We start from the raw sequence: 16,428 nt of genomic DNA, 5'->3' as shown, positions 1-16,428 counted from the left end.
AAACATAAGCTTTCATTAATCCATGTCTAAGATACTCTTTGAACAAGAACATACAGAAAAATGAAAGAAATTGGAAAAAGTTTTGAAATCTATATATGATATATATGTTTAGTTCAATTTCTTTTCCTATCTTCTCAACTGTTAAACCAAGTAGGTCATGTTTCACATGCCAAAACATACCCGTTCTAATTTATCAGCAGGAATTCCCTCCATCAAACAAGTTGGATAGTAAAATATATGGTGATCAAACTAGCTAATACAATAACTAAGGAGCATATAGAAAAGTACTTAAATGGGCTCACCATAGATGAGGTAATTGTACTGATTATTAGCTCACAATAGTCTTATAGTTATTCCATAGCCAATAAATATGCTAAAGAATGTCTATCACAACATCTTATTAAAAAATTTCCCAAATGTTACTAAGTTCCATATATTTATAATCTACAGTTAAACCATGTAAAAATTAAAAGAACCAGCACTTAAGATCATTGCAAATTGCACGATCTTACTTATCATGGCTAAAGTGAGATTGATGATATTATTTGTAATAGATAGATCAAGAAAAACCCAAATCATATGATATTTATCAAAAATTATAATTGACCCTTTTAGAATAGATATAAATTATTGTCAGAACTTCAAAAACTTTTATCTCCCAAGGAGAATATGTGGTTGGCCCTTATCAAAATGGGAATAACCTCCATGCACATGCATTATGATTAACTACAAGAATTTAGTGAGCTAGGGAATTTTGATAACTAGTGAGACTTCTAGCTTTTTACCATAATAGAGATTAGGAAAAGGGAAAAGAGGGGCAATAAAAAAAAAAAATTGCTAATTTAGGCCTTAATTTATACTGAGTGTATGGAAAATCCATAAATTTATATTTTGGATTTCTATATTAATTGTTGTGGCTTGTTAGTGAAAATATGGTTAACTGTATCAAGCTTAGCATAATTTTATCAAATAAAAGATATGATAGTGGGTTTTTGTAATGCCCCCTAGCTAGCATGGTCCTTATAACTCGCCCCAATTCTGAAGCAACTAGGGTTAATACAAGAGCATGATCCCTATTACTTGCAAGCATGCTCAAGAATTTCTTGGCCTAAAAAGTTTTTGATATTCTATTCTTGTTTGATGATGATTATCTATGCAAGATAAAAATGCAGGATGAGCTCTTTATTTAAACATTTGTTTTATTTTTCCAAGCCGCCAAAGATCGTTTGAAAGTAAGATACGTCTTTTATGAATGATGGCATGACCATCAATTTTGTAGCATGGCAACCTAAGGGGTAGAGCTAGACAAATGAAATGCAGAGATACCTGTACGGAAGATATTCCTTGGAGCCTCGATCAACAATGCAACTGGGTTTGGTAAGTGAGAATTTTGATATAAGAATTTTGAATTTTAAGATGAAATATTAAAATAGAATTTGATATAAAAATTTAATATTATTATTATTTTAGAATTTGAAAAAGTTAAGAAAAAGTTAAATTATTTATTATATTTTATATGAGAAATTGAAAAAGTTGTAATGATGAAATGAGAATTTTGAATTTAAGATGAGAATTTTTAATGGCCAAACTGAACCGAACTCCGAAACAAAAATTTTGGCATTGTGCATGGATTTTGCAAAGGAAGGAAGGGTAGGGCCTAGCTTCCATGGGAAGAGAATCAAGTGAAGGAGTAACTCAGTTGTTTTCAGATATAAGATAAGATGAGATTAAAGTTGAAAGTTGAATAAAATATTATTAGAATATATTATTTTAATATTATTTTTGTATTAAAATTTTAAAAAGTTGAATTATTTATTTTATTTTATATGAAGATTTAAAAAATTGTAATGATTATTTTGAAATAAGATAAGAATTTTCTGAAAATAAATAAAAAAAGCTACGTTCATAGCTGAAAATAGAAAAAAATTTCAAGCTGAGGTAACTAATGGATAGATTTGCAAGTAGTCAAAAATGAAGAAACACGAACGAAGCGGAAAAAGGGTGTAGGAAAATAGGACTCCAATACATTGAGTTAGCTAAATCCATTTCATTTAAGAGAAATTCTACAAATCAGCCACTATTCACATCATACACTTTATATTTATAGCTTTTCAAAAAATATAAGAGTGTTTTTTATAGAGTGTATGAATATTTTTCATAAGATATAAGATGTGAATTGTAAATACTAACTGAAGAGAAGAATTATTCTTTATTTAAAATATGAATTATGGAAAATGATATACTTACAGCATCCATCCTCCGCTGTGAGTTATTGTTCACTATTTTTTAAATTTTTAAAAATAATTTTTTATTTCATGTTTAAGAAAATATTTTTAAATAATATTGTAAATTTATTTTTATTTTAAAAAATATTTAAAAGTATTAAAAACATAGATATAAAAAACAACAAAAAGAAGAAAAACAAACTTACACTAACTGTGGCAGTACCCTATGAATAATACTAATTTTATCTCTCTTTTCAAAGATAAAAAGTACTGTATCAAGTATAAATTGTATTGCTGCCTCTCCCGCTGCTCTCTGTCTCTTCTTCTTCCCTCTCTCCCCCTGTCTCTTCATTCTCTCTCTACTTCTAGTTCTTTTCTTCTTCTTTTTTTCTCTTCTTTCTCTTCTTCTTCCATCTCCCTCGTCTCTTCTTCTTTCTATTCTTCTAGTTTTTTTTTTCTCTTCATTCTCTTCTTCTTCTTCCCTTTTCACTTCCTTCTCTCCAGCACAGCACCGCGACAGCTTCTCTCCAGAACTGAGTTTCAATAACACGGTAAAATCCGAAACCCTAGCCTTGATTTTACTCTTGATTTTGTTGTTTGGGTTTGGTTTCTTTTGGAACTGAAGGAAGCATTGGTTTTGCAGGTCGGTAAAATCCACGACAGCTTCGCTCCGAGACGTTTGCAAGTCGGTATGCAACGGAAGCCAATGAAACTAATTTAATTCCTCGTACAGCCATCTTCCTGGTTCTTTATATAATTTCGTGTCGAATCAGGAAATTTTTTTACGGATATTTGTAAAATAGGACTTGGCTTTTGAGTGTTTGATGCTTTTCGTGGGAAATCTCATTGTTGATTTGGTTGGCACGATTTTTAGGTCTAGATCTTGTCAATTTTCTTGCGATTACGATTTGTTGATTTGGTTCCAAGTCTTCTTTTCACCTGGTGTTATAGCCGTTTGTTGTTTCCTATCTTTTCCTACCTTCCGAGCAGAGGAAAATAAAGAAAAATAAAAGATGTGATCACTCTCTGCATGAACCACTGGGTTTTTTAGTTTCAACTTTGGGTTAGATTTATTTGCTTTCATTTAATATCTCTTTTGTTTATAGGGAAAACAGAGTTGGTTTTGATGTATTTTTATTGCATTTCGTTGGAGATTAACCTGTTCTGTTCTGTTTTTTTATTAGACCTGAAATGTACAGAGTTGAGCATGAGTTTTTGTCTTTTTTTTTTGGGTCAGAGTTGAACCTTATTAGCATGAGTTTTCTATAGAGTTGAGCATGAAATGTACAGTTACCTATGAAAAATGATAGAGCCATCTTCATCTCTGAAAAATGATTGATTCTTTTGAAGATGTGTAGCCTTTTGTTGGTGTAATGTTTCGGGGTTGTTCTTGTCCACTTAAATATGTGATAAATACTTTACAATTGGTTTTAGTAGCTGGACAGCCGCATGTGGTTGAAATACATGTGACTGGGTAGCAACTATTGCCTATGCTATTTATCCTCGATCAGATTTGTTGTCTATTAAAGAATGTTGCTTCTGTGCTTATTAGAGTGACTGAGGAAATGATAGTAGATCCTAACTTAAGTGGGGCAGCTACTTGTTTGTAATGACAGCTACTTGGGGAGAGTCCTCAAGAGTAAGTTCAATCTGTATGAGTACATGACTTTGATAATTTTGGTGTGAATACCGCTGCAGTAGACATACTGAAGCATGACTTTGATAACTAAATGCATCGAAATTTTGATATTTTTAGCATGTATCCTTGTATGTGATAGTTACTTTGTCATTGTTTTGGAAGAATTGTGATATTTATTAGATGAGTCATAGATCTATTTATTTTAAGCAATATCGCTTATGGAAGAGTTATTGGAGATTATGAAAATAAAAATAAAGTATTTAAAAAATAAAAATTAATCAAAGAAATATAAATAATAAAAAATAATAATATTTTATTATTATAGAGAATATGTGACTTCAAGTTTTGAGTGATTAGCTAAAAGTAAAAAGATTACATATTTTTCAAATTTTGAAGATTGTGATGACCAATCCAATACCAATACTCTTAAAAGCCATCAGCGACTTGAAAATCGTTGCAAAAAAGGGCATATTGCGGCAATTGTTTTTGCGGCGATCTTCAACTCGCTGCAATAGACTGTTTTTTCTTGTAGATTATATGTTGTTAATTACAAAAAAAAATATATTTATTATATTTTATGGCATAATACATTCTCAACATATTCTGTTGATTGTTTGATAAATACATAATAGTATTAGTAATCCACTAATCTACTTTAAGTCTATATATAAACATAAAACAACTATATAAATCATCATAATATTAGTAGTTGTACTAATGTCATATCACTAGATGATATAGTGATACAAGTGATAATATGTTAGTATCATAATATGTTAGTATTAAGTATTAGTAACTTAATAGTATTAGTATCAATAGTATTACTAATATTTATATATATATATATGTTAATATATATATATATATATATATAAAGAATACTATATTAATGTAAATATAAGAGAAAAAAAATATTAATGTAAATATCATAGTATAATATAGTATAATATATGTATATTAGTTGAAATATTTATTATGTATTAATATTATAACATATTTAATAATATATACTGTATATATATATATTATACGGTGCGTTTTAGTGCTTCACTGCTTTTAGGGTAAAACCAATTCATCACTTCATCAGTTCTCATTTCTCAACTTCTCTGACTCCCCCCTGCACGCATGCAGCTGCCCCCTCCCTGCACGCATGCAGCATCTCCCCCGCATAGACTCTTATCTGATTCCTCAACAGGTATTAAGTTTATAGTTTCTTTCAATGGGTGCAAGGACGAAATCTTTATAATAACCGTATACATAATGACAAAATCATCACACCATTTGTATTTTCTAAAGAGAAATTATTCTCATCAGCCAATACTATTCATCACTGCACACTATACATCTTATGAAAAATACTCATATATCTTATGAAAAGTACCTCTACCCCTGTGAAAAAGTTATAAGTGTGGTGTGAAAGTAAATAGTGGCTGATACATGTCACTTCTCCTTTCTAAAAGCTGACGGCATTCAACAAATTAAAGATGGTTCTATATACGTACGTACGTAGGCGTGGGAGTCAAAAGGTTTACTCATCTCCTCATGAGTCATGATCATCCTTGATCATCCCCTTCCATTTGGGAAGTTACTTCCCAAATGTCTTTTATTTGATTAATTATATTCTATATCTATATACATCATAATTTTTTTATAGCAGTTTTTTATAACATATATTTTTTTATGATTTGGCACTTGATTAAAACATGAAAATCGGATTAAATCAGACCGAAATCGATAAAATTGAAACTATCAGGTTATGAGGATAATTAATCTGGGCTTCGTTCTTAAAAATGCAAAATCAATATATATCAGTCTGGTTTTAAAATCTATACAAAATTAGACCAAATCGAATCAATAACACATTTATCAATAACTTAGTATATCGAAGGGCCAGAACATGTAGTATATCGAAGGGCTAGAATATGTTCGCTTGAAAGTTAGGTTTAAGTTAGAACAATAGTATGACTTGTTCGAATGTAGAACATATTACGTTTGAAATGATATTTCGTTTGTTCAAATGAGTGACTATATTTATGTTATGTTTGAATGAGTTATTTCAATTCAGTTCAAGCATATTTCTTTAAAATACTATTAAGTACACAATTATTAATATTATATTTATATTCCTTGTGGTTTTATGATCAACAGTATATTAATGGCGACCAGCGGAAGAAAACGTGGGAGAGAGACCAACCAAAGTAGCAGAGAAGCTTGTGCTCAGCCATTGAGGCCAATATTAGTCGAGCGGGAGGTCGCTCTAGATGACTTCCGTGATATTGCGTGGGAGGGACGGAGCATACACTCCATCATCACTAACCGGGGATGGGCACCGATTTGTCAGCAGAGGGGTATTGCATATCCAGAGATGGTGGGAGAGTTTTACCGTGCCATGGGTCAGATAGAAGTTGATGCAGAGTGCTTCACCTTTGTTGTTCGGGGAGTGAGAATTACGTTCTCCCCTAGAGTTATTGCTGATTTTCTTGGGATTCAACGTGTGATTGGCGCATATCCTGCATCGACTATGGCAGCTACACCGGTTGCATCGACTGCACAATCACTGCCTACACCGAATGTAGGGACAAATTCCCTCGATGATAGTGAGGATGAGGATCCAGTTGATGATGGTCTCACAAACGATGAGGTTCGTCAGTTGTTGCTAGACCCTTCGACTCCTCTATATGATAGCAGCAAGGTAATCAGACAGGCAGACTGTACAGCATTCTTTAGAATGCTAAATTTGATTGTTTCAACAAACATTGATCCGAGGAAACACAAGACTGATTTCGGCATTGAGCGAGCTCGATTGATGTTGCGGATAGCACGTGGAAAGCCAATTGACCTGCCATTATATTTCTTCATCCGCATTCGATCTGAGTCACGTTATTCGAGTGTAGGTAGTCTACCATTTGCATTGATGATCTCTAATCTCTTACTCCGATTAGGTGTTACCGTGCAAGGGGCTGAGCGAAGGATGCCACAGATAGGGCCTCTTAACAAGATCACATTCAGCAAGAGTCAGAGTCACTTGCTGAAGATTCAAGCAGTACAAGATAGTGGCATGTCGAGTGATCCAGCTTGTAGAACTAGTGCCAGTGTAGAGAGACAGCCTGCTAGGGCTAATTTGGATCAGGTACGATTTTTGTTCAATGAGCTAAAACAACATATGAAAAATGAGTTCTTTGAGCCCATCATGGAGAAGCTTAAGGAGATGGATGGACGCATAAGTTCCTTGCAGGAGGATTTTGATCTAATTAGCAAATAGATAGTTTTAGTTATTATTTTACTTTTTTGATGTTGTTTTGAAAATTATATTTTGGGATGTAATTACTGTATGGTTTTTATTTTTAATGTTTGCTAGTTTTTTTATTGTTAATTATATTTTTTATTGTCATCTTACTTTACTGTTCATGATAATATAAAAAAATGATACTATTTTTAAAGTAATATTAATTTAACTCAAAATCTAATTTGACGTAAAAGAAATAAATAAAATATTTTTAAATTAATTACATAAAATTAATTTATAAATTCGTAAATATTTTAATTCATCGTAAATCATAATATATAATATATACACATTTTTTATATTTTGAAAATTATAACAAATAAATAGAAAAAAATATTTATTACTTTCATATTTTGGATCTCTTTAACAATATATTATTATAATTAAACAAGCCCATTCAAATGCCTATTTAAGCATTCAAACAAGGTACGCACCATTCAAACAGTTAAAAAATTCTGCCCATTTTTATATAATTTTCCACCAAATTAGTCATTCAAATAAATTTGGTGTTCGAACAAAATATGTGTCGTTTGAACGGTATTGCAACCTTCTCACCAAATTTTCCTACCAAATCACACCTGTTTGAATAAATAAATTTAAGTTCGCAAGGTTATGAACTTTTCCCGGCAAAAATAAATTACTTTCCCAGCAATATTATCATTCGAATAGATTATACATCATTCGAACATACATTAATTTGCTGTGCAAGCCTTTTTTTTCCCCCCTTGAACGATTTTGCACTTTTGAGACAATCTAATTCATCATAAAAGATATAGTTCGATGAATATTTAGCCAGCATTTAGAAACTCATCCATTTATTTAGACAAATTTTAATTCGTCCTTAAAACTAAAATTTGTTGTAGTGACTATTTATTATGTTTTATTTGTGATCCTATTATTTTATGTCACATCATAAAATGATAAGAGGATGATGATAAAAATGATGAATAAATTTTTATTATATTTGGGGTCATAATCTCTTGTGGGTGGCTTGTTTCCCTCTTCAAAAGTTTAAACCTACCTTTAAACTTTACACCAACAACTTTTTTGTTAATATGTAATTTAAATATATAAATTCATCTCTAGTAAATGCTTGTTACAAGTGACAATTTAATATCGTATTAGAATAGAAGTCTCGAGTTCGAACCCCAACTTTACATTTTATCTTATTTAATTAAATATTTTATGTATATAGTTGCCCACGTACCAAAATAGCGTCTAGCCTACATGTACTCAATGGGAGTATTAAGATGTTATTTAAATATAATAAATTTATATCTTCTTATTAAATTAAGTCACACGTATATGAGAACAGTGTTGATATAGAAGTTAAAATATATAAATCTATATCTTCTCATCAGTTAAATATTTTTGATAGAAGTAGTCATATATGACACAACCTGTGAACCTGATATGAATGCAACACGAAATTAACATATTTAGGTTTAATATGTTAAGACATAATTAATAAATGAATCAACCCACTTAATCCGAAATCAACCCGCAATAACCCATTTTAATTTTATTTTAGAATCACAGTTTTATTATTATTAAATTATAATATTGATATTTTTCAATATGTTTATGTTTTTAATATTGTTGGGTTTGTAATTTTTGTTTTATTATAGGTTAAAATTCGAAAATTATTGATATTCTTTTTTTAGTAGTTAAGTCTTATTATTATTATTATTATTATTATTATTATTATTTTGTAAATATTGTGGCTCCTAATAAACATATATTTTAACTTTTATATAAAATTATATTAATCAAGTTAAATAAATTATACATATTAGTTCAACGTCCCATTTATATGAAATGGGTTGAAATGAGTCAAGTCGTATTGACCTAGTTCTACTAATTAATAATTAAAAATGTCAAAACCAATGAACGACTCATTATTTAAATGTGTTGTTAGATTATAGTTAGAAAGTTTAACATACTTAACAAGTCAGATTCTGATTGATCCATATAGTCGAATATTTTCTATGACTTGACATAACAAGAACATAAGTTATAAACATAAATTGCCCCTACCTATTTTTGGGGGGTGGAGATTTCATAATCTTTGATATTCTAAAATAAAAGAGAAAAATTCATATTTTTAATACAATAAAAACTGTTTAAAATCTTATGAATATAATCTTTAATATATAAAAGCTATATAAAAATATTTGCAAAAATCTAAGGCGGGTTTGGAAAAATTAGTAGTGTATAAAGTTGTGAGATATGATGTAAATAATATGTTTTAAAAAAGTTTGGTAGATATATAGTAAACAAACTAAAACTCATTGAAAAAATAAGTGAGATTTTCTTGAACAAAAAATATAACTAAAAAGAAATAAGTTTGAGTTTGACTCTTGTTCTAATAAAAATCAAACAAAAGAGATCGATCGACCACCTAATGAATGATGAAAATGATTAAAGTTGAAAATACAATGATTAATTAAAAGGTTCAAAATTAGTAAAAGCAGATACTCATTCGATTTGTAAATAACACATACTCGACAAAACTTAGCTCGATTCGACTAAGACTCGTTTAGGCTTATTCGTTTATACTCGAGTCGACTCGTTAACTCAAGTCGATTAAAACTCATTCATATATTAATAAATATATACATATACCTATGTATGTATATATGTATTAGCTAATAATATAAGCATACTATTTTTATAATTAAATATATAATATGTATTCTAATTACTTATGTCTATACAGTGAATATACTTCATAGATATATTTTATAATTTGTATAATAATTAATCGATAAAATTTAATAATTTCATATATTAGTATGTGGGAACCATATATGAAATAGATATATGCTATCATATTAGGTGTGTGTATTAATAATATATAAATCCAATATTAGTTTTTTTTATTTATTTATTTAACTTATTAGTTATTAAATTTTATTAAAAAAAACAAATAATTCAAGCTCGATCTCTAGCTCAGCTCAACTCGAACACGTTTGTGGGACGAGCTCGAGTTGAGAGTTTAGTTTATCGAGTCGAGTTCGAACAAAAAATTAAAAAAAAAAATCTCGAGCTCGGGTTCAAACTTGAGCTTGAGTATTTTGAGTCAAGCCAAGCTCTACAAGCTAAAAACTGGCTCGACTCAACTCAATTACAGCCTTAAATGCTAGGTACCAGAGCCAAATACGCGAGCCCCATACATGCATTTTTGTAAAAAAATGGATCTCACTTGAAAATAATAACTTATTTTTAACAAATGTTTAAGATGTGATTTTTGTTTTTTATTTATAAAGACATATATGTAACTTGTTTATAATTAAGAATTTATACAAACTATTTCTCTAAATTTAATTATTGTTGGGCCCTAAATCGTGACCAAGCAAATAGAAGATTGTGGACAGGAACACAAGCCCATCAGGATCGACAGATTTTCAAGGATCTGTTGGCCCAATACACTTTAATTTTCTCTGTTTTCCAATTTCTCGAACTACTTTTATACTGATCTTTTAAATTCTGAGATCTTTTGCAGGGCACAGAGATGCATCACACAAATAACCCGATGCTTTCCGACCACGTCTTCTCCCACGAGGCAGCCGCACCTCTGTGTGCTTCGACGACGATGGCCGCCCGAAGCCAGCAGGCAATTAAAGCAGGCATGCAGGCCGGTGTTCGGAATAATCTTCTCTGTCATGGGTTGGTTTGTGCAGGTTCAAACTGGTCCATGCAGAGAATGTGTTTGCTTTTTCTATATATATAATATATATTTATGTTTTCGAACTTGCAGGGACGGTTTGGAGTGGAATTGTTTCCATAACAAGTTAACAACTCTGGCTCGCCCAGTGTTTCTGTCCTTGGCATGGAGCGTTGTTGCACAATTTGGATGGGTTGCTGGTCCAACCGTGATCGTCTTCTTCTCCCTCGTGACTTACCGCACTTCCGCTTTGCTCTGCGCCTGCTATCGTTCACCTGTCGCTGCCAAGAGAAACCATACTTATATGGATGCCATTCGATCAAATTTGGGTAATTTTTTTTCATCCTAATTGTTAGAATATTACCATATTTAGAATATATTTTACTGTTGTGAAAACGATGCAAGAAAATGAAAAAAATAAAAAAAATCAATCACATGACACAACAATTGATGTAATTTGGTTACATACCTACGTTTACAAACTGCAGAGGATTCCATTCTCTTAACAAATGACAAAATGCCATTTGGAGAGAAATATATTGTTCATAATATATATATATATATATATATATTTATAGAGTTGTACGGCAAAAATCCTAACTTTACACTTTCTGGATTATTCACTTGAGTGAGCCTCGAGTGAATTCTTTATCAAAACTTCACTCAGTTTTGCTCAAATATCGAGTGACCTATCTGGATAGGCCCAAGCATGTGCTCCATGGCCCAAACCTCATTGAAACTCTACCAAAAAACTGTAATGAGTCCTCATTGAGTTGAGTTATCAAATAGGGTTGACACAAGAATAAATTAGGCTCCACAAATCCAATAACATAACACATATTAACAAAGTTCAATCATACATTTTCAATTACAACTTTGATCTTGAAGTTCAAATTCTCTCTCTCTCTCTCTCTCTCTCTCTCTCTCTCTCTCTCTCTCTCTCTCTCTCTCTCTCTCTTCATGGTTTTTAATAATTTACTTTCTAGATGGAGCAAAGGTCAAGATATGTTGGGATATTCAGTACCTGAACCTTCTTTTAGCTGCCAACAGGTACACTGTATTTGCATCCCTAATGATGATGTATGTATCTAGCTAACTGTTGTGGACGTGATTCACCACCACTCACGTGTGATCACCTACAACCAGATAGTAGAGTGACTTGGGTGTTCAGGGGTATGGCTCCAATGCCTAAGTCAGTAATCATAATGAAAAAACCCTCTCTTTAATACCAATCAATCAAATGGCCTCTATTTACTTGAGTTTCTTTTGCATATATAGAGCCTGTGAGACTTTTGTTATTATATGATAACAAACTTATCTACTATTTAAAATTCAAGTCCTAGGATTAGGGGTTTATCTATACTTAAATGACATATTCCCTCGCTCGATAGAGTCTCAAGCGGTTACCTTCATGGTGGTTAAGATGGATTAGACCTTGGAGGTGGGCCGAGCCTTGAAAGTCATGTAGGCTGGTAGCCCAATTAGTGACCTAGGATCATTGGTCAGCCCAATAGGCTCCTAAAGAATATCCCTCTCCGGTTAGCCCGCAAACTCTTATCACATGTAATGTGATGGGACTTGTAATCTGAACGTCATTTCGTTCCCAATGCCTTGCCATTAGAGTGTCGTTTGATCAAGGTAATCTTCTCATCCTAGTCCTCTGCTATCATGCATTCTTTGTTAAACCTATCTAGGTAGGCTTTTCAACTCTCGTCTTCTCTACGATAGTGAGGAGAAATTATGTAGGGCACCTACTCCGTCTACTAGCCATGAAGTGGGTGAGGAACAAGTGGGTCAGCTCTTCGAAGTTTTCTATGGAACCAAGCATTAGAGAGACAAACCATGCCCTTGCATGCCCTCTTAAAATTAGTAGGAAGGCCTGCAGGCCACCTCCCTGAGAAACCCATGCAAGGTCATATATGAGTTGAACGTTTCAAAGTGCTCCAGTAGGTCTCGGGACCCATCATACACTTCCATGGGAGGGACTCGAAACTTTGGCAGCAGTGGGACTACCATCACTTTCGGGCTATATGGTAAGCCCGTACTGATGAGAAGCTGGTCTATGGATGACAAGCTGCCCATCTTCTTCATCATCTTCTTATAATTCCCTTTGAGGTTGCAAAGCTCATCCTGCATGTTCTTCCCCCCTTCTTGCTTGTTGTCATCTCCCTCATCCTGCCTAGATTCCTGGTGTTTGTTGGCGCTAGGATCACTACCCTGTACTGAATCTTGATTGTTGTCCTTGAAGGCGTCGTTCTCCTCACAAAGAACATTCATCTCATCAGTCAGCTTTTCCACAAGTTGTTCCATTGCGACTATTTTCGCCTCCATGTTTGCCGATATTACTTCTTCTTGATCCCATACTAAGTAAGAATGGATCTTTGCAAGCATACGAAGGACACGTTAAAATTTCTCAAATCCCATAAATGGCACCACTGTCGACGTTGTGTTTCATATGCCTAAGAGTCAGGCTCACAACAATATGGGCCTTTGTCCTGTGGGCCTATAATCACATAAAAGGCTTCAGCCAAGGATGGCCTTATGGTGGCCGGGGAAGCCTTTGATGCCTAAGTTAACGATGAATTTCAAGATAATAATGGATCGAAGGGATTGTAGCAAAAAGGTTCTTAATAATTCATCCAATCCATTTACCTGACACCTGAGAATTCTTTGTATACCTTGCTTAGAGGGCCAGGCGGCCATGCCATACGGCTTGGGTGGAAGGGTGTCCTCCCGAAGACCCCTCTGCCATGTTTTCTTTAATGCGACGTGACCCTCTAGGCGATGTAATTAATACAACGTGATCCCTTAGTGAGCTCATTTAATGCGACGTGATCCCCTAGTACTGCTTTAGAGTTAAGTCCCGTCGATCTAGAGTGTTTCCTTCCATTTTCACTAGTGTAGCCTTTTGCACCCCCTAAGTATCATCCCATATTCTACGCTGAAACACCATGCCTGGCTTGTACGAGCGCGGGTCCACAGTCGGGTTGCTAAGGGGCTCACTAAGCCTTGGCCTTTAGACACTAGGCTCATCGTTTTGGGCCCATCAAGGTGTGAGAGAGACTCCCAACTCTCGATTTAGGCCTGTTCTCTTGGGCCTAAGGCCTTAGGAAAAATCTCTCCAACAAGATTAGAGTAAAAGTCTTGAGTTCAAACCTTTACTCTACATTATACTCTATTTAATTAAATATTTCATATATATATTGTCCACATATTAAAATAAAGTCTAGCCTACACGTTAAGAGGAGTATTAAGGTGTTATTTAAATATGTAAATTTATATCTTCTTATCAATTTAAACCACACGTAAGAAGATTGTTAATATAGAAGTTAAATATATAAATCTATATCTTCTCATCGTCTAAATCTTTTGGGTAAAGGTAGGCACATGTGACATGATCCATTAATTTAACAAGAATACAACACGAAATTAACAGATATGGGTTTAATATAAGTGGGATCGAGTTAAAATGGATTGACTCGTTAAGACTTGATTAATACACCAATCAATAAAAAGTCAAGTCGTTTAACTCGAAATCAACCCGCAATAATCCAGTTATTTTTTTTCAAAATTATAGTTTTATTATTGTTGAGTTATAATATTAATATTTCTCAATATGCTTATATTTATTTTGTTAGGATTGTAATTTTAGACCTGTGCTCATATTTTTTATTATAGGGTTTGTAATGTTTGTTTTATTATAGGTTAAAACTTGAAAAATATTGATATTTTTTGTGGCCACTAATGAATATAGATTTTAACTTCAATGTAAAATTATATTAATCAAGTCAAATGAGTTTTACGTATTAGTTCAACTCATTTACATGAAACGGGTTAAAATGAGTCATGTTGTATTGACCTATTTCTAATTAATTATTAAACAGGTTAAAACAATTGAATGACTCATTATTTAAATAGATTGGATTATGGTTTGAAACTTTGACACATTTAGCATAACATGTTAAATTCAAATTGATTCATATAATCGAATATTGTCTATGACTTGACACAACACGAACATGACTTGTAAATATAAATTTACTCCTACCTACTTTTGGGACAAGTGGAAATTTCATATCTTTGATATTCTGAAATAAAAGAGAGAAGTTCATATTTTTAATACAATAAAAATTGTTTAAACTCTGATGAATATAATCTTTAATATATAAAAACTATATGAAAATATTTGCAAAAATCTTAGGTGGGTTTGGAAAAATTAGTACTGTATAAAATTATGAGATATAATGTAAATAATAAATTGTGGACAGGAACCCAAGCCCATCAAGATCGACAGATTTTCAAGGATCCGTTGGCCCAATACACAGGAAAAGTGAAAGAAATTGATAGCGGTGATAAAGCTAGGGGTGTCAAATCGTGTTAATGGGTCGTGTTCGTGTCGTGTCAAAGCATATATATTATACCATATAGGTAAATCCTAACCCGACTCGTTAAACTTATCGTGTCACAATTTCAAACCCTAACATGACCTATTAACATAACGTATCGTGTCGTGTCAACCCGTTTTGACCCATTAGTGAATATTACTAAATAGGTTGACACAACACAATACAACTTATTTCAAATTGTTTATGTAAATGGACTAAATAGGCCTGAAATTAACTTGTTTGACTTGATTAAATTTAATATAATTTTTTATAATTGTTAAAATTACAATATCTATAAAAATTATAAAACTAACTACAAGTTTAAAAATTAAAATCTAAACAATAAAAATATCGAAATTAAAATTCTAACAATTTTACTTTTGGGTAGAAGGGTATAATTGTAACTTTAACTTTTTTAACGTGTCATAACGGGTCAAAACGGGTTGACCCGTTATCAACCTGTTAAGAAATTGTGTCTTAACGGGTTAACCCGTTTTGACCCGAACCCATTAAAACTAAATCCTAACCTGCTATTATCGTGTCGTGTTCGTATTGGGTTAATGGGTCGTATAACAAATTGCCACCCTTAGATAAAGCCTCGGGAGGAGATATCGATCCACGATCTCCGCGAATTAGAGGAATAAGAAATGCTACTTATCGTTTCATATACTATATATCAATATATAATTAATTTTTTATTTAAAAATAAATATTTACCTATCAATAAATGCATTTAATGCGTAATGATAAATTACATATTAATGTGTATTATAGAATGATAAATAATTTTTCTTAAGAGAATGGAAGAAGATAACCTCTCGAGTTTCTATTGAGTTTGAGTTCATTATTGTACTTGTGCTAACTTAATCATCGGAGCTTTCCTCCGCCGCTCAACGTAGAAACAGGATTTTGTAACAAGAGCTAGGTAGATTCATTTGGCGATACTTCATTTTTATTTTTTTGGTATCAAGTTTCATTAGGCGAAATAGTGAAATGGGTGGGGAAATAAACCAACCTATTTACTTTATTTTTACACCAAAAATACGAGGAACCCTATTGAAATGGGCCTTTAATGGGCCGAATTTTTTTTCTTCTTTATTTTACTTGTAATGGAGTATATGTTCGTGTACACACACCTTTTTCAGTAAGATAAGATCGAATCTCCACCTAAATAGAGCTTTTTTCGTTTAGAAAAATTGTATGGCATTCTTTATATCTTAATAGGA

The 16,428-nt window shown here is 32.3% G+C and overlaps 1 protein-coding gene across 1 annotated transcript; it reads left to right on the top strand.

Moving 5' to 3' along the window:
- Nucleotides 1-2,613: 2,613 nt before the first annotated feature.
- Nucleotides 2,614-7,174, top strand: LOC122297700. The gene is made up of 3 exons (XM_043107840.1): nt 2,614-2,776; nt 2,869-2,914; nt 6,013-7,174. Exon 3 carries the CDS (start codon nt 6,020-6,022, stop codon nt 7,124-7,126), a length of 1,107 nt encoding a protein of 368 aa, XP_042963774.1. The 5' UTR covers nt 2,614-2,776; nt 2,869-2,914; nt 6,013-6,019; the 3' UTR covers nt 7,127-7,174.
- Nucleotides 7,175-16,428: the final 9,254 nt, after the last annotated feature.

Source organism: Carya illinoinensis, chromosome 15 (assembly GCF_018687715.1).
Source record: "Carya illinoinensis cultivar Pawnee chromosome 15, C.illinoinensisPawnee_v1, whole genome shotgun sequence".
Taxonomy (NCBI): Eukaryota; Viridiplantae; Streptophyta; class Magnoliopsida; order Fagales; family Juglandaceae; genus Carya; species Carya illinoinensis.
Note: the sequence above shows the minus strand (reverse complement) of the source record. Positions and strands in the feature narration are given on the sequence as shown.

Excerpts from the sequence above, each read along its gene's own strand:
- LOC122297700 (XM_043107840.1), top strand. The coding sequence starts at position 6,020 with ATGGCGACCAGCGGAAGAAAACGTGGGAGAGAGACCAACCAAAGTAGC.